The following is a 22,155-nucleotide window of genomic DNA, read 5'->3' as shown; positions in this document are numbered from 1 at the left end:
ATGTGCATGGTTGATATGAATTAGGAGACCAATTGAGGCAAAATCTTTCCATTCCTGTTTATTAGGCAAAGTAAATGTTCCCAATGTTTGAGTGTTTGTGAGTTACACAATACACACACCAGTAAACAGGCTCGGTGGGTGTGTGTACAAATTAATTGTTTTACTACAGTGTTTTAATTCTGAATGTCAAGGCTTACAGAAAATCAAGCCTGATATTTTCTATTCTAACTCTGTGGTAATGTTTGTTTTCCAGGTCGTGCGCGATGCCCAGTCCACCAACGAGGACCTGACTTTGTCCTTCAAGCGGCTGTCGGCCTCGAGCACAGGAAGCACGCGGAGCAACCACTCCTCTTCCTCCTTAGACATGGTCCCTGTCCGCGACCCCTCCTCCTCCTCCTCCTCCTCCTCCGCCCCCGGCTCCGCTCCCGGGAAGCCCCTCATCCTGGACCTGGAGCAGGCCATGGAGCGCCTGTCGCGCCTCCAGCAGGCCGTCGAATCCAACGTCTCCCTCCTGATGTCGTTCATCGCGGGCAACTGGCGAAGCCCCGCCCACATGGAGGGGAACCTGCCCGCCATCCGCCAGGCGGCCGACCGGGTGCGCGCCGCCGTCCGAGACTTCCTGGAATTCGCCCGGGGCGCCGTGGCCAACGCCGCCCAGGCCACCGACCGCTCGCTGCAGTCCAAACTGGGCCGGCAGGTGGGGAAGATGGAGGAGGTGTTCCAGAGTCTGGTGCGGCACAGCCAGAGCCTGGACGCCGTGGCCTGGTCGCCCGCGGCGCTCGCGACGCCGCCGGCGGGCGGGGACGACTTGGACCGACTGGTCATGACGGCGCGCGGCGTCCCCGACGACGCCAAGCAGCTCGCGTCCTTCCTCCACGGCAACGCCTCGCTGCTCTTCAAACGGACCAATCGGCAGCAGCAGCAGCTGCCCCTCCCGCCGATCCCGGGGGAGGCGGGCGGTCACGTGACGGGCTCGGGGAGCGGGACCTATCAGGGCGGGGAGAAGGCCAACATTCAGTCGAGGCCCCTCCCCTCGCCGCCGAAGTTTACGGCCGCCGAGGAGGAGGAGGGTCTGGACAGGCCGTACGAGACCACAGAAGAAGGCTGGATGGAGGACTATGACTATGTACATCTACAGGTACACACACACACACACACAGGAAGGAGAGTTGAACATGAACCTCAGGAGACTCAGGGATCAGAATATTAACTCTATGTTCTGGATGTTTGACACCTAAACCCAGTTGGGCGCAAACTGGCCCACAGAGACCCATGGGTGTCAGTGGGTATGATGAGGTGTGTTGTACTGTACAGCTAATAATTATCAAATTGACCAAATAATAATATCTTGTCAGTCATCAGTCTTGCCATAGCAAATCATTAGTGCCACAACTTATATCCTCTGGAAGCTGCCTCTTATTGTCATATTTCATTAATTCCTCTCCCTGCTGGTTCTGATATCGAATGCATAAGAATGCCAGACCAAGTGAAATCAGAAAGCAGATCATTGGAACAGTGTTGTGTTTTTTTTTTAAAACATTACAATATGTCATCAGAAATAATTGCATCCCACTATGAGAAATCCAACATCTATGAAAGCTGAGCTGGTGTACTCCGCTCCATGTGTGTGTGTGTGTGTGTTTGTGTGTGTGAGTGTGTGTTAACCCCAGCTGTGAGGCTGATCGATGGTCCGTACGCAGCATCTCCATGGGGGCCACACACACACACACACACCTGCCATAGCTATGATGGATGATGACACACCTGAAGAATCTGCACCTTTTATACCACGTGTGTGCGTGTGTGTGTGTGTGTGTGTGTGTGTGTGTGTGTGTGTGTGTGTCTATTTTTACATACAGGTTCACATGAGCAGTCAAAAAACTGACAATATGCCATGTATTCCAATGAGACCTATGCTTTAACGGATCACATGGATTGATGGAGTTGCAGTGCATGAAAATATCCCAACCCCCAAAAAAGTAGTTGGAACTTTTGACAGAGCGCATGACAAACTTCATCAGCCAATGAAATGTGCACATAACTGCTCCAAGACCCGCCCACAACAAAGCAAGCCTAGGTGGTTTCGACGCATACGCCTATATTCCACAATGGATATAGAATGGGTTTGACATCAGATAATAAAGAATAGAAGATTAGCTTCCTGTCGTCTCACTGGGATGGAAATCACGTTTTCCGAGAGAGACCCGAGAACAAAAAAAACATTTGTAAAGATGACAAAGGAAACACACAATGCATGCCAGTCAAACTGTCAGCAGCATACAGGGATATGCGGCATGAAAGAAAAACCATGCCGGTCATAAACGTACCGTTCGTGATAAATGTTTTAATAGACACTCACTCACTTTACTCTCTTTACTCGCCAGGGAAAGGAAGAGTTTGAGAAGAACCAAAGACAGCTGCTGGAGAAGGGCAACATCATCAGACACAACAAGACACAACTGGAACAGCAACAGGTACCTGTGTGTGTGTGTGTGTGTGTGTGTGTGTGTGTGTGTGTGTGTGTGTGTCCATCACTCTGCTTCCCCACCCTTATCTCCCTCCCTTTCTCCCTCCCTCCATCTCTCTCCCTTTTCCTCCGGGAGATGGAAAAAAACGAATTTAAATTACCACCACCTAAACGTTAATTACTGCCTGTTTTTGCGTGTATGTGTGTGTGTGTGTGTGTGAACACCGACACCACGAAAACCCCCAGTCAATAATTCCCCTCCCCTCCCCCCTCTCTCTCTCTCTCTCCCTCCCTCTCCCCCCCCCCCTCCAGATCAAACAGTTCGAGCGGCTCGAGCAGGAGGTCAGCCGGCCGATCAACAACGACATGTCGGGCTGGGTCCCGTCCCCGCACCACCCGCCGGCCAACCAGCCCGCCGCCCGCAACGGCTCGACCACCTCCCCCTCCCCCCCCCTCTTCCTCCACCTCCTCCTCCAAGCTGTGCCACGGCGACCGGCAGCTGCTGCTCTTCTACCAGGAGCAGTGCGAGCAGAACGTGAGCACGGTGGCCAGCGCCGCCGACGCCTTCTTCGCCGCCGTCGACGCCAACCAGCCGCCGAAGATCTTCGTGGCGCACAGCAAGTTCGTCATCCTCAGCGCCCACAAGCTGGTGTTCATCGGCGACACGCTGTCGCGGCAGGCCGCGGCGCCGGAGGTGCGGGCGCGCGTGGCCCAGAGCAGCAACGCCCTCTGCGACAAGCTCAAGGACATCGTGGTGAGCACCAAGGCGGCGGCGCTGCAGTACCCGTCGGCCGGCGCCGCCCGCGAGATGACGGAGCGGGGTGCGCGAGCTGGCCGGCTGCACGCAGCGGTTCCGCGCGGTGCTCGGGCAGCTGGTCGTCATGTGAAAAGAGGAGGAGGAGGGGAGGAGGGGAGGGGGGGAGGAGGGAGGGGAGGGGGGACGGCAAAGACGACCAAATAGCGAGAGATCAGGATCAGAGATGTTTGCGGTTCTAATGTGCAGCAACCCCTGGAAAACGGGGGTGGTCGACCCCGTGCCGCGGGGGGGGGGGACCGAGAACCCTGGAAACTCCACCAACAGAGTACTGTAGGAAAAAACACCCCCCCCCCCCCTGGACCGACCTTCAAAATGTGAGGTTTTTTTTGGGTTTTTTTTTTTACAATCCCGTACACTCCCTGGAGCGCAGCGTGGGAAACCCCCCTCTACGGACCGCGGAGGGGGGGGGCGGGGGGGGGGGTTCGGACAGACCGGGACGCCGACCTCCTCTCCATCCCTCCCTCCCTCCTTCCTTTCCCCTCTTTCTCCAGGCCCTACCTCGCCGTTCACTGGGACCATTCCTCTCTCTCTCTCAATCCTCTCCTCCCCCCCATTCCTCAATCTGCTTTTTATTCTAGAAAAAAAAAACACAAAAGGAACATTTTATCTTCAAATGGGCTGGGCCAATGGTTGTAAAATAATCATTGTAAATATTTAAGTTACCTATTTAGCCAGAAAAAAAGAAAGAAAAGAAGTGACGAAAGTACTTCCATTATATAAATATATATATATATTTGTTTTTTTTTTGTTTTTTTTGTTTTTTTGGAAGAAAGAAAAGATGAAAACATAAATGTAGTTTTTAGACAATATCCATTATTATTATTATTGTTATTATTATTGCTATACTGTATAATTATGGCTCTGATTCTTGATCATTGTATCATTAATGTAACGGATGTCTAAATTCCAGATGATATGTATGTATGTATGTATGTATGTTGTAGTACTTCTATGCTCTTCTCCATCCCTGAGGCAAGGCACACTTTCCAAAAAAAAAAAACACCGGAGCGCACAATGATCTTTACATTTTTACACAGTGATGATATATGGACAACTTCTTGAGGCGATCAACACAGGCAACAATGTTGCAGGCATCAGGATGGGCAACTGGGACAAATACAGCATGAATAGAGGCAAAATACAGTTGGTCATAATTGTAAAATTGCCTAAAATGCCCAAAATGCCTGTGTATCAGAGCCTTACATTTATTGCCTGTAGCCCAATAAGCTGTCCACACTAATGTGTCAATCCCTTATTGTTGTCAAAAGGTTGCCCATATAATTTCAATTGTACAATTCTACAATTATTAAAGTTGATCTCAGTGCCAAGTTGCTTTTTGGAAAATTCGGCCTAGGTTGTTTTGCAAGAGGCATGTACTAGAGAAAAGGAGTGTAAAAGGTTAAGAACATGAAATTAAACCTGTTTTTCCTCTTTTCTTTGAAGCTGTGGTATCTCGGTTTTTGTAAGCCTCGACAATGAAACAAAGACGGGACAATGATGTCATCCTGACGACAGACTCGCGACGTTGACGTGGGACGACTTTGTTTTAGAACTGCAACGTTTACCAAAATATCCACCTAGGACAAAAGTGGAAAGACTCCAGTGATTCAGGTTTTACTTCATGGAATTCAAATTTTACCACCAAATATTAGCTCTCACACTCTGCTTACTGGCTGGAATTGTTGCTTGGCAAAGATAACTTATTAGCACATGCTATCAGAAAGTAAGTACAACTACTGGGGGCGGTTGCTGGTTTCAGTGGCAGAATTCCTCATCCAGGTAACTTCCAAAACTAAGGGAAGCACCAATCTAAAAGTTCTTAACAGGGTGTTGGACCACCATAAGCTACCAGAACAGTGTCTTAACTCTATTGAAGGGCTTTGACACCATCCTTCAACAAGAAATTCCATGATGATGATGATGAAAATGCTGTTTCACAATCTCCAATAATTGCCAGTGGGCGTAACAGTCCGGGGATACGGTTTACATTGGTCTCATCCTCATCAAACCATTCAGTGACTTCTGCTGTACCTGCGGATTGGAGGCTTTGTCATGCTCCCATCATGATAGAAATACCCTAGGATGGACGCTCAGAATGACTCTCTATTTGTTAGCATTGTCCTTTCCCTCTAAGGGGTCCGGTGAATCTTAACCACGCCAGGAACATGCAACCCCCCCGCAACCCTAACAGAGCCGCTACACAACCCTTTAGGGAACAAGCACTCAGGCCTGTAGACTTCCTTCGGTGTGCGGTTCCACCTGAGCACAGGGTTAAGAATCGCTCGTCTCGGCCGTGACTGTTGTTTGTTTTTTTTTCCACTGCCCCATCGACTCACTGACCATCCCCGACCACAGTATCCCTGTCTGTGAAGTTCTCGATGGACTGTACTTGGTGAAACTACCTGGTCACTTCTTAATAAACATCGCAGCCAACTGATTCAGAGTCGCTTGTCTTGTGTTTTGTATCACGAGTCGATGCGCGAACGTCACGGTCTAGGACGCAACTTTGGTCCACAGTTGCCCCGTCGATGATGTCTTTTCCTGACCATGTGTTCACACTGCGGGCAACTTGGTTGATGGGTCGCTCTATTCTGACTGATTGCAAGTGGGGCCAGAAGCTCCAATTGCATGCTTTGGTATTCCGTTTCATAGCATTACATTGTTCTGATTAGTTAACATGTCTAGAAAAAACGGACTTCAGACCTTACCATCGACTGGATTGACCATGGGGTTTATTCAAATAGAAGTTCTAGAGAACTGGGGAACTTTTGAATGACTGCAATCAGCTTCTCGCCCATTTTGCACTTACCAGGCGAAACTATGGTTCATGAAACAAAAATCACAGCAGTAGGGAAACAAGGAAGCGCAACAAGGAAGTCGCTGAGGGCCAAAGACCATGAGAAGTGAAATTGTGGTCGACTTTTCTCGGCCGAGTGTCCACACAACGGAACAGATTCCCTGGTCGCTTCCGTGGACTTTCTCTGATTTGTTGATGGAGTTGCTCGCAGTGTGGACGCACGGTTAGACTTCCATGTCCGCATCAACTTCACTGTGACTTGAGAGAAACGTCAGCAAGTTTGAGTAGTCTTCGTTACTGAAGCTACTACCAAACAAGCTCCAACAGTCACCTTTCTCTCAAAGTCACTGAGATGTCCTAACCAAAATAACGGGCAACTAGGTCTACCAGGCAATCTTTTACACCCTTAGACCCTTAAGCATGAACGGCTCAATTCAATTAGGGAACACACCTGTGTGGAAGCAATATGCTTCATATCCCTCAAGTACTCATCTCCTTTTTAGCAGTTACCTGTAGATCGATGGCGACCAAAGTGCAAACTACTTCAACATTTCCACTTGTGTCATATTTAAAAGCTGGATGTCCTATCCTTTGTCATAGCCCAATAATCATTATCTATGCACATAATCCTTGACTTTGTAGTCCAGTCATGTGGAATGGAGAATGGAGAGAATGAATAAACAGCAATTAGAGGTTTAAAAAGCTTTAAGTGTTTTATAAAAGAGAATGTCAGCATTTCTTTTGGTCTTGTTCTTCAGTGGAATAGCATATGATGATGTGCACCTGCCTGTGTGTTCATGTGGATGTATGCACATTACAACATGGCAGTGTGTGCGCCAGTGGGATCTGGTGTGTGTACACATGCCTATGCGTGGGTATTTGTAACACTAGGCCTCTTACAGTAAGAAGAGCCTGGTTAATGACACTGACACATCTCAACCACTCTTAGATCTCTGGCTCCCCCTGCTGGCCTTTAATATATAAGGACAGTAGTGGCAGTGAATTCTAGATCTACTCTCAGCCATATTTACCATCTTTTCCAGTGTATTGCACAGCGTGTTGTGACTTCTGGGTAAAATACACTTTTTATTTTCAGGTCCAGAACTGATGATACATATAGCAGATACAGCTCAGGTGGGTGTAGCCTAAAAACACAATTCTGTAGATCCACAAAATCTCATTTCCATTATGACGATGATATGAAATGTGGAAACATGGCATCAAAAATAAGGTCAGTGACAGCCACTCTGTTCATAATGTATTTTTCTTTGTATATGTGTGCCTTTGTGTATATGTCTGGTTAGTCTTGTTTTTTTTTATAATCAACAAACCTTTTTGCTTTCTTTTGCTTGCTAGTCTCTGGTATAGTGGAAGGGGAGAAACACACACACACACACACACAAGATTCAAGATACTTTATTATCCATAGAATGGAAATTTGCAGAGTCGACACAGTGAATTAAAGTCACACCATCACACTAAAATCACATCACTTGTCACTCAAAAAAAAAAAAACCGTTGGAAAATCTACCTCAAATACAAAAAATTGAAGATTCCCAGATGGTGTAAAACGCAACATGACCCAAATGATAAAGTTGTCCGTCCCCCGCCGTTGCCGCGGTGGCCGCTACCAGGGGATCCGCTTGCCCTCCCAGTCCAGCAGGATCCCGCTATCTTTGTCGCCGAGTGATGACATCATACCGAGCATGCCCACTACGCTGTCCCGAGGGGTTAAAGGAGCCTGGAGGACAGCCGACGACAGCAATGGGAAAAGTTAATAAAAATTAAAAAAAGTTCTGAGAATAAGTAGAATGAAGAGCCAGAAAAGGAACTGGAGACGCTTTCCCACAAGGCAACACAACCAATCACGTGATATTTTAAACCAATCACAATCCACCAATCGCCTCCTCCCTCCCTTCCCTCGCTGTCCTCACCTTTTCCCCCCCCATATCGGTGACAACCCATCCGGGGTGGACGGCGGCGACCAGTATGTTGTGCTTCCTGAAGTCCTCGGCCAGACAGCGAGTCAGCATGTTCAGCGCCGCCTGGTGGGAAAAGGCACAAGTTCCGCTCATTCCCAAGTAGGCATAGGACGATATGAAAATTTCACGTCACGATTATCCTGGCCAAAATAATCGCGATTCACGATATTATCCCCATAATCATCAAAATATGCTTAAAACTCTTAAAATGGCGCTAAAACATACTGGAATCACTTTACCTTACATTTTGTTAGGAAACAAATATTTTTTATTGCATCATAGGACACATCTTTTTTTTGTGAACATCCTTTTTAGTGAAAAACAAACAAGGACACATTCAGACTCTCGCCAACACCCAGCAGGTAATCACAATGAGAGAAAAAAAAATCCATTAATAAAAAGAATCTACCTATCAACCGACGATTGACTGGAAAGATGCGGGCTCCCCCTTGTGGCAAATGGCAATTCAAAATAAATCAGTAAATCAACAGGACTGTACGTTAGTGAGCTAGACAGCTTTTTCCAGACACTCGTGAGGATATTCACGATCATGTGAGGACATTCACGATTATCCCGATAATGGAAATTCACCAAGATAAAATTATCTTGAGTGTTTTTATCGCGATAAAAGATAAAATCTTATATCCTCCCATCCCTATTCCCAAGTTCAGTAGGGGAGAGTAGGGCATTTTGTCACACTTTTTTTTACCCATTGGTGTATTTCTCAGCAGTGGCTTTACTACTGAGAAAAAATGGCATTTTTACATTTTGAATAGTTTACTTACTACTGATGAAATACCACTTGACAATTTACAGACATAAGACTCTGAGACATTCGGTAACACTTTACAATAAGGGTCACTAAGTTAAGGGTTAGTTAATGCTTAATAAGGGTTAGTTAATATGTACTTAGCATACTGTAAGCCAGCTATACCTTGCTGGTCCTATACGGGTACATCTGTGCAGCGTGGAAGTTCTCTGGACATTTCTCTATGGAGGAGATCAGAGTGGAAATGTTGATGATGGCCGACCTCCGACAGGACATACGATCACCTGAGATACAAACGATAAAGATGATAAAGTAATAATTCACAACATTTTAATTTTGCTACTGTCTATCACTGGTTGATACAACATAATAGTGATTCAACCTATAGCCAGTTCATGAAAGCTTTTAAATTTGCCGTTCTGGTAGCTCTTTCCTAGTGTTGTGTCAAAATTTGTTTCCCGTAAAAAAGAAATGTGTTTCCCCTGACAGTGTGTCTTCGCCTTGATAGAAACTAAGAGTCATTTCAGTTTTTGTGAGTTGTTTTATCTTTTCAAAAAAAAAAAAGAGTGAAAGTGACCTACCTAGTTGCCTCATAATGAGCAGAAATCAGGCTTATTTGTGATCTTATCTCAAAACCACAATTGACTCAACAGGGAGTGGTCAGGCTCTACATTAGTCTGCTACTTCTCTTTTGTTAATTATTACATTTCCCTCATGATCATTTACTCAGGGGAAACAAATTTTGGCACAACAGCAGTAGTTTGTAATAAACAGAAGTAGAACTGGATAGTTGGCATGAGCAGCGATAGCCTTAGCACCAAAGATGGAGACCAAATTAAGAAAATAACAAGAATCTCATGGGTTACCACTTCAAAATAAAACAATTGAAAGTAAATTCAGTTCACCCACAGCAATACTTCAAGAAAAGAATGAGAAAGAAATAGAGAGAAAAGAAGAAAGAATATCTTGTTGATAAAAAAAAATAGCTGATGTTATGCAAATTAACAGTCACTTGCAGAAACCTTGTATCTTAAAAAATTTTTTAGTTATAATTTAGTTGGGTTTTTTTGGGTTTTGTTTTGGGGTTTTTTTTTACCATTGACTGCAATGCATATTCAGTGGTTTGCCTTGACTTGAGGGTCATGAAACATTTTCTAATCATGGGAAACACGGTCAGCTGTACAGTAGAAAAAAAAAAGAAGACAGAAAACTGAAGAGAATTGGAGATGTTGACCCCTTGACCTTTGTCCTTTGGAGGTGACCCGCACTCTGCTGCCCTCTGGAGGTGTGGAAGAAACATCTGGAGCGAGAGAGAGAGAGAGAGAAGGAGAAGGGGAAGGAAGGAAAGAAGGAATATGATAAATGTATGATATGATAAATGTATGATATTTGTATATGTTATCACAAGATCTTTTTCTGGTTATAACAAGATATTTTCATGTTATAATGACTTGATGTTATAATGATCTTTTTTCATTATTGTGACATACCAACATATTTCTCGTGATAAAAACTGTGTTGTTATAAGTTATAACATATATAAGGTACTTTTCTTGTTATAATGAAATAAATTGGTATGTAGTAATAACAAGGAAAATTTCTCGTTATAACCAGATATTAAGCCGTTTTTTTTCCCCACCGTGGCAGCAATACACTGCTCTACATTTGTTATACATTGCATATAGTGTGATATTTCTAGAATGTTTCGTTTTTCATACTGCATATATTTCACATTTTTGGTATATTTTGGTATCGTACATTCCTTTTTTCTTTGTCTCAGTATGTTGTGTTTGTGTTTTTGTAATCCAACTTTTTTCTCATACTGTTTTTACATTTTTCTTTTACATGCTCTGGTGTTGAAATTCTTCGCTGTATCCCGTTACTATCTGACCTATCAATAACATTTCATGCCATTTCCCTCCTCCAATCATGTCAGTCATTTTGGGATACAGCACCAAGAAAGCAAGAGATTTACAGTCCAGTGTGCCATATATGTGTGTTTGCATGTACACTGTAAAGAGAGAAAAGTGAGGAAAAACGAAGCCACCTTTGCCAGGAGAAACGGTCCGACCACGTTGGTCTCGTACACCTGCATCATGTCTGCTTTGCCGGTGTGAGATAGCGTTGCCGGTGAGGCCGGTCTGTTGATAGCAGCGTTGTTGATGAGGAGATTCAAACCTCCGGCCCCGACCCGCTCGCCCACTGTCTGCACGGCAGCCGAGATACTGGCCTCGTCCGATGTGTCTGCGGATATGAACGCGTGAATATAAACGAACACGAATCTGTTCACGAATGTGCTAAATGTTAGTTTTCAGTCTGTTTTCGTGGCCTCATTCAAATAAATGGGAAGTAAAAATCTGAATGCTACAAACTCGTCCAGCTGCATCTGATCTTGACGATTAGTTTATATTCTGGTTTTCATGGCGGTGAAGAGCCAAATAACCCCCATGTTAAAACTAAATGGAATATTGCTTTAAATTCCCAACAAATCTACAAATGACATGAAACTACAGTATGTCCTACTTGTCAGCGATGGAGTTCTCAGATCATAATGAGACGAAAATGACAGAATTCACAATCAACACACACTGGACTTCATCAAGCTATCGTACGATCAAGTCTGATCTTAAAGCGGACCTCAAAACTCGGCATTTATCTCTTCCAGCGTTGTCGTAGCCCTACGATCTTTCTCACGTCTTCTGGGAAAACGTGTACGCTCTTTTCAAAGACCTCGATGTGTTGCGCATGGAAAACTATTGGAATTGCTGGCATTGTAGGCTGCCACAGGCCTTTGGTGTCAACTAATAATAATGATAATAATAATTACTATCAGACGGTTTCTTTCTGACCTGAGAATGAACATGGCACGGTTAGGATAGGAAACGGGCGTCTTCGTAGAATTGCGAGACAAAAACCTCCTGGAGGCTCCTTTTGTCAGCTGAAACACATGTTGACAGATAACGCGATTGCTTGCCAAATTTTGGTTTTATGACAGCCTTTAGTCATACTTTTAAGACAAATAAAACTCTCTTGGGGCGGCAACCTCTGCAACCAATACGTCAACTTCTGCTTCGCTAAATCTCTGCTTTTTGGATCTTTGGCTATGTTCCAGTCTGTAGCGTGCATGCAGGGTATGCGAATTTCCTTTTTGTAGGCCAAGAGTCATCACACGGGCATAATTTTGGGTGTCATACGTAAATGATGAAGATGTCATTTGCATTCATTTTGGTGGCATGAGAACGTTTCACAAGTCTTAGGATCTTTGTCACGGTAGATTCTGCACGGTTTAACACGATAGCTTGTTGAATGAGGGCCAGCACGTTTTTTTTGCTAGGAATATTAAAATGACAATGTTCTTGGTTCTCTTAAATCTGCAATTTCATTGTATTTGATTACACAGTACAGTTGAATTGGCCTTTACATGATGATCTGAAAAGTTCATGATGTTTTCCTTCCTTCTGAAGTTAGTTAATGCTTATTAAGCATTAACTAACCCTTAACTTAGTGACCCTTATTGTAAAGTGTTACCGTGAATCATAGTCTCACAGAACACAAATATCTGATGATCCACAAATGGAAAATATGTCTTGCCAAAAGATGCATGTATTCCAATGCCATTTAATATTCATTTAAACATCCGTTTGCAAGTCACAAGCCCCAAAATTTTCTTCATAGAAAGACGTGGTGTTTTGGATTAAAACAGTACATGTAAATGCCTGCACTATGCTACATACAATTGTCCAAATTCATATATAGTTTGTTTAGATCAAATCACTTCAACTCATGTGGCTATGGAAAATACTTTTTTTTTTTTTGCCACATAAATAAATAAAATGCTAATTTACACCGCCGTCTGATGTTTTTCACACTTTTTGTAAATTCTAATATATTGTTGTTCCTGATGCGGATCCTATTCCAAGTTGCCTAACTCAGTGGTTCTCAACGTGGGGTCCGGGGACTACCAGGGGTCCTTGAGGGGGTTCCAGGGGGTCCCCAGCAAACTGATGAATTGTTAAACTTCACCATTATTTCATTTACAAGAAGTTAACACAATTAGAGAATGTAGAAGAATGATTATTTTGGTCATACTTTCACTGTTATCTCTCTACCTACAATACAGATAGTCATGGAATCCTGGACAAAATCATATCTAATGATAAAACATATTCTCAGATTTGGGTTTAAGAGACAAAATGTCATCCAATGGGGGGTCCGTGGCTCTAATGTGGACTAAATTAGGGGTTCTTGATATGAAAAAGGCTGACAAATTGGATGTCATTAAAGTCTATCCATTGTTCTTCCAAATGACTATGGCAGTGCATTTAATTGATTGCTTTGAATTCTGCACCATGGCAACATGTAACGCCCGGTTTGAACAATCACCATTTCATCCTCCCTCCTCTGTGTTCCCATCAGTCACTCTGCTTGGGAAAGTGTCACGAAAAAAATGGAAAAATCGCGTCCATGTACACGAATCAATAGATGAAATTTCGTGACTATTTCACTAACTGCCGTGAGACCGGGTTGTGTGTGCAGGGCATGAGACTCCCAAGAAAGGTGCAACCACCGACAAAAAGTAAATGATTAACACTAGCACTGGGATGTTCAGCCAAATGCCTTTGCAATGAAAACACACCTGCTTAATGAGTCACAAACAGCACATTTCCTCATCTTAACATGTTGATTTGATCAGTGACAAGAATTTTTTTTGCCATTCGACCCTTCGTGGAAGTTTAATGGAAATGCCCATTTTAATTCTGGGAGGGTAACTTTGCTGTAACTGTATCTACAATGTAAAATATTGCAGTGTATACACGGGTGTGTCGTGTTTACCTAGTTGGACCACAGTGATCTGTGAAGGATGCCGATTGGCCAGCTCTCTCAGGGCCTGATGGGAACGAGAGAGGAGGAGGGAGGAAGGCGGAATGAAAGGAAGAGAAGAAAAGAGAATGGATATTAAATTAGCTAAAGATTAAGGCTGATAATATCCAGTGAGTTATCATGTACAGTATCAACCTTAAATTCAATTAAAGCTCTATCTATCTATCTATACATCAACATAGCATAACATTTACCATTAGAAGCTGTTGTAACAATGCATTGGCACCATCTGGGATTGCGTCAAAAACCGCAGCATGGCAGTGACGGGAAACCAATGTGCAGCAAGAAATTCTTCATGAGTACATTTACCAACACACAGGATGTGATGTAAGAATTCCAGACTCTGCGGTCATAAATGGACCATCAGACAGTGCGGTTATGTCACTTGGGTGATCAAGTGGTTTCCTCCCATCACACATTTTTTTGTTGAATTAGGCCCAAAAAACTCATGACTAAATACAGCTAAAGTCCCTTCCACTACCCTGTACCTGCACCTAGACAGAGACAGAGGTGTGACCAAGTCAGCTTTGCTCGAGTCCCAAGTCAGTCGAAAGTCTTTAGGCACAAGTCTCAAGTCAAGTCTCAAGTCTAAATGTAGAACAGCAAGTCAAGTCAGAACAAATCAAGAGTCCAGTATCAATTTCATATCTTAAAGAAAACGAAATATCTAGGACTTTTCAATGCAATATGGTTTTAATAGGATAAAAACTTGGTAAGAGCATCATGAGTTTGATTTCTAGAATCAGTTTCCACTTCAATACATTCAATCATTCCATACAAATTCAGAAAACAGAATTTAAATTCATTCGTCTGCTGGAACAAATCTCAAGTCCCAAGTCACGCATCAAGTCAAGTCTCAAGCAATTCAAATTGGGACACGAGTCCAAGTCATGTGACTCAAGTCTCCACCTCTGCCACTATGAGTGGGATTGTCTTCCAGTAAAAGATCGTTTGCATCATGATAGAAATGTTTTGTCACAGGTTGCCGATCATTCAGAATAGTTTATTAATTTGCTTTTACTTTGCCATACTTTGAACATAAAGTATACTTTCAACATATTCTCTATCTATCTATCTATCTATCTATCTATCTATCTATCTATCTATCTATCTGTATCGTATGTCCATCTACTCAGCTGCTTCCATTACATTGTCACTTACCTGTATCTTAACAATAGGGAAAATGCAATCACTAAACCAAGAGAATCTGGAATTTATTACATTTAATACATCAACTTGTTTTATTACAAGATACAATGAAAAATCAATTACGCATTAATGCAATGATAAGAAATGATGCGATCGGAATGTTGAGAAACTGTTATCCTCTTGTTCCTCGCATATCAACAGTGTAATTACTGGAAAGGACAAGCTGCGTAACAGGCATGTAAATGCAGGCGTGAATTGGAAGACACAGGAGCAGAACTAGTTTGATAAACTTTTGCTGGCGTCAGAGCCAACTGCTGCATTGTGAATTGACGTTTCTTTCCTTTGTTGCATAACTTCTCCCACCTCTCCAGACCGGAACGGCCTATTCCCCAGAGCTGGCTCTCCTCAGCAGGTCGTACTGCCAAGCATTTGATCCCTCCACTGCTCTATTTACTGTACTACAAACTGCCAATGCACTTTGCACTCCTTTGTATCACTGTCACCTTTGTATCACTGTCACTGTTTATACTACTTATTACATGCATTTCACTATAGATCCTAAAAAACCAACATGTTACATTATACTCCATACACATCACACTCTTGACTTAGACACGAAGAGCCTTTCCCTATTACGAAAAAACTGTTATATGTATTTATTCTATGTGGGCTACTCACGCTGTAATGTCCCCATTCAAATTAATACTGAGTTAATTATTACTCAGTTGTGTGATTGGTGGACAGGTCCCGCTTATCAAGCCTACATTTTATTTTTATTTTATCTTAACAAAGTTAATACAAAAAAATATAAAAATTACACTAGCAAACAAAATGTTGGTGTTTTGTCAGTTATAGATTAGGTAGGTCATCAATGTTTATAGATGTCGATGCACCATTTAGTAATAATGTGAATGGGGACATTTTAACAGTGTGCAGTGAGTGAGTATATAGAATAAATACATACTGTATAACAGTTGTTTAGTAATGGGGAAATGTTCTGAGTGTCTAGAGCAGTGGTTCTCAACGTGGGGTCCGCGGACCACCAGGGGTCCTTGAGGGAGTTCCAGGGGGTCCCCAGCAAGTTTATGGATTGTTAAACTTCAGCATTAATTCATTTATAAGAAGTTAACACAATTAGAGAATGTAGAAGAATGACTGATTTGATCATAGTTTCTCTGTTATCTCTCTACCTACAATAAAGATAGTCATGGAATTCTGGAAAAAAGCATATCTGACAATAAAAACATTCTCAAATTTGAGTCAGAGAGACAAAATCTCATCAAATGGGGGTCTGTGGCTCTAAAGTGGACTAAATTAGGGTCCTTGATATGAAAAAGGTTGAGAATCACTGGCTTGGGGAAAGTCAGTGTGTGATATGTGTATGGGAATGTCACATGTTTTTGTTTTTTTTAGGTTTTTAGTGGGTCACAGTGACACAAAGGAGTGCAAAGTGCATTGGCAGTTTGTAGTAAATAGAGCAGTGGACGGATCAAACGATTGGCAGTGTGACCTGTTGAAGAGAGACGGCTCTGGGGAATAGGCCATTCAAAGGAGAGAGATGTTAATTCACAATGTAGCAGTTGGCTCTGAAGCCGGGACAAGTTCATCAAACTAGTTCTGCTCCTGTGTCTTCCAATTCACACCCGCATTTACATGCCTGTTACGCAGCTTGTCCTTTTCAGTCCTTACACTGTTGATATTGCGTGAGCTTAGAATTATAAGGTTCTATCTGCCTTCAGTATAGTTCTGAGATATTGAGCTTCAAAGTTTTCAGCATCCATTGAGTTAAATGGAGATGGGTCCTTTTGTTTAAGAAATTATCTCAAAAATCATTATTTTCAAAAAGATAACACCACACGATTGATGCTAACTTAAATCTACTTCTAGGCTAAAGAAACACAATTCCAAGTTAGCTATAGTTACTAGGCTACATGAGGGATTTACTTCCTCCTGTGATTGGCCGATCCACTGCAAAGATTTCCATGTGAACAGATGGGCTACTGTACTAGGGTGGAGCCGAGGCATTTGTGAATCGGAAGCAAAACAAAAGGGACAAAAGTCCACAAATAAATGTAGGAAGAGACACAAATGACTGATGGTCCACAAATATGCATTTAACAATTTATGTGCCGAATTGTGCTTGGAAAAATATGCGGTCCCAAAAGAATAAATATATACTGTATGTATTTGTGAAAATGAAAACACTTTATTTTTCCCCACTTCAGTAGAACCAAGGTATTTGTGTATCGGGATACACAAATACCAAAGATGCATTTATTCCATGGCGTCTTGCTGCTAAGGAGCAGTCCAAATGGGTTTTGTCAATATATCTCCAAAAAAGCCAGTCTGTGAAAATGATATGTCCACAAACCAACGTCTTAATTGTGTTACATATTTGTGAATTGTCTGCGAGTGTACATGTTCATTGTTTATTTGTGGAATTTACGTCCCAAAATACACTCCGTACTGAAATCGCTGCCAAAGGTGCTTCTACAGACTGACTCAAAGGATTGAACACTTACATATTTCAGTATTTCATTACGTTCTTGGTGCCGTTTGTTTGTTTGTCTGTCTGTCTGTCTGTCAGCAGGATTACGGAAAAACTACTGGCCCGATTTTCATGAAACTTCGGGGAAGGGTGTAGCATGGGCCGAGGAAGAACCCATTAGATTTTGGAGCGGATCTGGATCCGAATCACGAATAAGCAACAATAGCACGAACCTTGGCGGAGGTCTGCGCTCTCCGAGTTCCCTTCTAGTTTTCTATGAATTTGCAAAGAATTCTGAAAACATATTTTGACAAAATCCAAATTGAATTCATTTTAAATTCAGACTGCAACACTATAAAAAAGGAGAAAAACGAAATATTGGCACCTGCCCAAGTAATCTTTGAGTCACTGATATTGATCAACAACCTTATCTACCCCCCCCCCCCTATATTGCAGTCATTTGTGCCATGGGGCAGTAAAAACCAAAAACTCACTGCACCTTTTCACGTCGGTCCTTAACCCATGCTCCTTAGAAAAAGCCTCAAATGAAGTCATGTTCCGTCTTCCTCTTTGTGCTCCAGCTGTCAAACCAGTTGACAACGTGTGCGCGGGGAGGAGTGGCGGGGGGGGGGGGAGAGAGAGAGAGAGCACTGTGAGAAACATGAGAGCGTCTGATTTCGAAGTGTCTCACCTTGGCCCCCGCTCCCTCGGGCTCCCTGCAGCAGGCGTAGACACGGTCCCGCTCCCCCGCGTTCTCCGCCAGGTGCTTCACCAGCTCCAAGCCGATGCCTCTGTTGGTCCCGGTCACCAGAATGTTGCCTCCCAGTTGCGCTGACATACTGAACTGGACCAGACTGCCTGCTTGCTCTGCGAGTCAAGAGGGTTGCACTGACGCCTAGCCCTGCCTGCGTCACAACTTGTATAGATATACGCTCCACAGAGGTTTGCACAGGAAGGAGTGACTAAGCCCAAACCCTCCAAAAGCCTGTGCTTTACCTCCATCTGTACTTTGACACCTATCCCACACACAGGTTTGTCCTGCTTTCGCCTCGCGGACATCTGTCAATCCAGCCAGGCAGATATTCATTTGTATACGTCATATGAAAGCTCTTCTTCTTGGGGAAATAGGGAGTAACAGGTTACACCATAGGAGGGGATAGTATTCATGGTACAAATAACTGGTATTTGCACTAATATCTCATATGTGATCAAACAGGTATGCCGCTTTGTTTCAACCCTTCCCTACTATTAAATTCACACAATTTTTTTTTAATCCAAATTCTTGTAGAAGTGGTGTGTGTGTGTGTGTTTATGTGTCTGTATGTGGTGGGAATGTCTGTATTTTATGCAGAAGTCCATATCTCACTTCCACATGCAGGATCTATGTATTTTCTTTGCACTGAAGACTCATTTTTCAGTTTCAGTTTTTATCCAAATTCTTATAGAGGTATGTGTGTGTGTGTGTGTGTGTGTGTGTGTGTGTGTGTGTGTGATGGAATGTCTGAAAAATATTCATATGCAGTCAAAACAATTTACTGATGTTATTCACAGGCCATAACAGTGAGCTCTTTTTTTTGCCGTTATATTTTTTCATACGGCTTAGCGATACGTTGAGTATAAGAGAAGAGAATATGATGAGATTCTTTATCTTTGTTGTGACACGGTGCGTGACATCGTGTCACAACAAAGACCACGTGGGTAAAGTGCATGGTTAACCACTGCTGCTGTCGGGAAGAAAAAGAAGTTGCTGTAACCTTAAACTTCCTCAATACACAATCATAAAACGACTTCTCCTTTCCTAGCATGTTAGTCCAGACCATATGTCTTATGAAGTAACAAAGGCAGCAAAGAAACTGGTGACAAAAGCTTAGTGTGCTAAAGGAAAGGGCAAATTTACTCTGGCCCTTGAACCTGAATACATTATCTATTACAAGAGAGGCTACTAGACCACTGGTTATGCTATAACAGTCACAAAGTGAGGGTTACTTGTTCTTTATACCATGGTCTGGGTGAATACTCGATTCTGATTGGCTGCAGGGTGTCCATTAATTCCTGATAACGGACACCTACTAAGTAGTTCCAGTGAAACTGTCTGTTCACCGTTCTAAATTAATGCGCTGGCTACGTAGCATCAGCCTGTATCTAACATGAGTAACCAAGCCAAGTCGTATCTAAGGTTCGTCCTATTTACTGGAGCAGTGAACAACGCTTCCATTGCATAAGAACCTTATGGGATGGTAATGATTGTTCCAGGTATTAGTCAAACCCTCAGGTGTTACCAGGGAAACTGAGTTATGGCTTGTGAAAAACTTGACATTTTGATTACAAAACGCATGAAAATATAAATTAATGGTCTTAATTTTTTTTCTTTGGCAAGTGACCATGGTATAAGTGGGATAATGTCTCTGCTAACCAAGTTAGGAGAGCTCTCCAGCTTCCAGAAAAGTATTCTCAAGATTTACATGGATACATATTACGCAATGTGTAAACAGTATTTTATGCATAAGTCCATATCTCACTTCTAAATGCAGGATCTTTCTATTTTCTTGTAGAGGTGTGTGTGTGTGTGTGGTGGTGGAATGTCTGAAAAATATTCATATACAGTCAAAATGATTTATTGATTTTATTCATACTGAAGCACAGGTCTTGGGACAGTGAGCTAAAGTTGGTCTTTTTTTTTTGCTGTTATATTTTTTCATACGGCTTAACTTTTTGTCTTCTACTCTTCTTTTTGATGAGTATGAGAGGATCAGATGAGTCAAACAGCTGAAAGGACTAACCTAGGTCAGTGGCCTTCTGTGCATGTGAAGTTGAGAGATGCGTATTCAGAGACGTCAGATGCTTCAGGAATGCAATGCGCAAGATGCTTTGACTCCAGCTCCTCTCTGACGTTGAGTGGGATGGATCCTGGCCCAGGGATGATTCTTCTCTGTCACATCATTTCATCAGACAGAATATATGTGTAAGTATGTGGTTAACCGCTGCTGCCGTCTGGAAAAAATATGAAGCGGCTAACAGCATTGTTGCACTTCTCCTTTCCTAGAATGTTAGTCAAAACTAGTATGTCTTATGACCTGTTTACATGCAACAAAGGCAATAATGAAAGTGATAACAAAAGCTTAGTGTGACAAGCCTAAGGGCAAATTTCTCAGGCTTTGTAGTCTTGGTAGTTTGGGGAAAATCTCGATGAAAACTCTACTATTGCATTTTAATACCACCGGATCGTTTGAAACACTGAGTTAACAATCAGTTTCACAGCAAATAGAGATCACACCTCATGTTGTGTAAAATGAAAGGTGGAAACCATCCCATTCATTCTGACCGGCAGTTTTGAATGCAAACAGTGAAAAAAAAGTTCAAGTGTATTACTTTAAAATGTCAAGGAAAACACTTTACAATAAGGGTACATTAATTAATGGTTAGTTAATGCTTAATAAGCATTAACTAACCCTTAATTAACAGTTAACTAATGTGTAATTTACTAATGGTGTTCATGTTAACTAAGGTATTCATTTATACATTATTTAATAGTTTATAAAGATGACTAAAGTATAAATTAATACCTTAGTTAACATGAACATCATTAGTAAATGATTACCAGACACATTAGTTAACGGCTAATCAGTGGGGAATCTGTAAAATGAGAAATGTTTGTCTGAAAGAAATTCAAAATGGCCACCGTGGGAAGGTCTTTTCTTCAAAACCCACAATACCGCCTAGCATGTGGAATATGTCACTGCACAGGAAAACCAGTTTAGGCGTGGTCACAGTATGCACAGGGGAGCGGCTATCATATCGGCCTGTTTACATAGAGTCTAAGTGAAGTATTACACAGTTTAAATCAGGAAGACTACCTAAATCATTCATTCCAACCCGGTCTCACGGCAGTTCGTGAAATAGTCACGAAATTTTATCTATTGATTCGTGTAAATGGACACGATTTTTCAATTTTTTTATCGTGACACTCAGCACGACTTTCAAACTAATGTATTTCAATTGGAAGTATCTTTCGTGCCTGCAATGTTTTTTTTTTCTGTCAGTCGGACAGTCAGTCAGACTCAGGAAGTAGTGTGACACTGAAATAAAACAGTGGCCACCAAGGGTGTTGTGGGCAGGGTGGTGGATGGGCGTACAGTATACGTTTGCCTTCAATGCCAACGACCGGGGTTTGATTCCCAGTGTGTTCAAAGTACATTTCAACTGTAAGCCACATTTACATTTTTAACAAATATTTTTCTTATTTAACCATGACCAAACCATTTCTCTAACCTTAACCAAGTTGTTTTAGTTGCCTAACCATAACCGTAACACAAGTAACAAGTTGTTTTATTTGCTAAAACTTACATTTTCAAATTTGTGGTAGAGGAACGTAATTCAGGTCGTGGTGGAGGCACGTTTTTTTAGGTCGAAAAAAATGGCAAAATCGTGTCCATGTACACGAATCAATAGATAAAATTTTCGTTACTATTTCACGAACTGCCGTGAGACCGTGTTGTTCATTCATTCATGCTTTCTCTTTACCCAATCAGAGTTGGCGAACACTTTCCCTCTTTTTCCAGAGAACCAATCAGACACGCCAACCCCAGACACTGCAACATTTTATATTGTTTATCAATATTTTATTTTGTATAATAAGTAGGCTATTGATATATTTATCAATATTATATTTTAAAATTTTCCAGTGAAATGATAAATACCGAGAACAAGAGTCAATAGAAGTAGTTTGAGGTACAGAGAGGAGCAGTGCTCACGAGACTAGAGCGCCTCGTATAGCCTAGGACTCGTAGTTATGAATAAGTAATGAG

The 22,155-nt window shown here is 42.5% G+C and overlaps 2 protein-coding genes across 2 annotated transcripts; one reads left to right on the top strand and one right to left on the bottom strand.

Annotated features, from left to right (window-relative positions):
* Positions 1–253: 253 nt before the first annotated feature.
* Positions 254–3,354, top strand: LOC139658273 (breast cancer anti-estrogen resistance protein 1-like; the record flags this gene model as incomplete). Its single annotated transcript, XM_071536358.1, is given in 5 exon segments — positions 254–1,138; positions 2,385–2,474; positions 2,780–2,920; positions 2,922–3,287; positions 3,289–3,354. Coding segments are annotated over 5 exon segments (1,548 nt in total), but the record flags the coding sequence as incomplete, so codon positions are not given.
* A 4,180-nt stretch (positions 3,355–7,534) lies between these two features.
* On the bottom strand, positions 7,535–18,216 carry LOC139658274 (C-signal-like). Its single transcript, XM_071536359.1, has 7 exons — positions 18,042–18,216; positions 13,666–13,720; positions 10,880–11,076; positions 10,075–10,132; positions 8,998–9,116; positions 8,016–8,126; positions 7,535–7,822 (listed from the first exon to the last, which is right to left on the bottom strand). Exons 1-7 carry the CDS (start codon positions 18,186–18,188, stop codon positions 7,709–7,711), a joined length of 801 nt encoding a protein of 266 aa, XP_071392460.1. The 5' UTR covers positions 18,189–18,216; the 3' UTR covers positions 7,535–7,708.
* Between the last annotated feature and the right edge of the window lie 3,939 nt (positions 18,217–22,155).

Source organism: Centroberyx affinis, unplaced genomic scaffold (assembly GCF_046629955.1).
Source record: "Centroberyx affinis isolate AG114_WGS23_722 - 3 ecotype Tasmania unplaced genomic scaffold, CSIRO-AGI_Caff_v1 ptg002862l_1, whole genome shotgun sequence".
Classification (NCBI taxonomy): domain Eukaryota; kingdom Metazoa; phylum Chordata; class Actinopteri; order Beryciformes; family Berycidae; genus Centroberyx; species Centroberyx affinis.
Note: the sequence above shows the minus strand (reverse complement) of the source record. Positions and strands in the feature narration are given on the sequence as shown.

Excerpts from the sequence above, each read along its gene's own strand:
- LOC139658274 (XM_071536359.1), bottom strand. The coding sequence starts at position 18,188 with ATGTCAGCGCAACTGGGAGGCAACATTCTGGTGACCGGGACCAACAGA. Across the intron at positions 11,077-13,665 it reads GATCACTGTGGTCCAACTAG|ACACATCGGACGAGGCCAGT; the intron begins GTAAACACGACA and ends TCATATCCGCAG. Across the intron at positions 9,117-10,074 it reads GTCACCTCCAAAGGACAAAG|GTGATCGTATGTCCTGTCGG; the intron begins GTCAAGGGGTCA and ends TTTGTATCTCAG.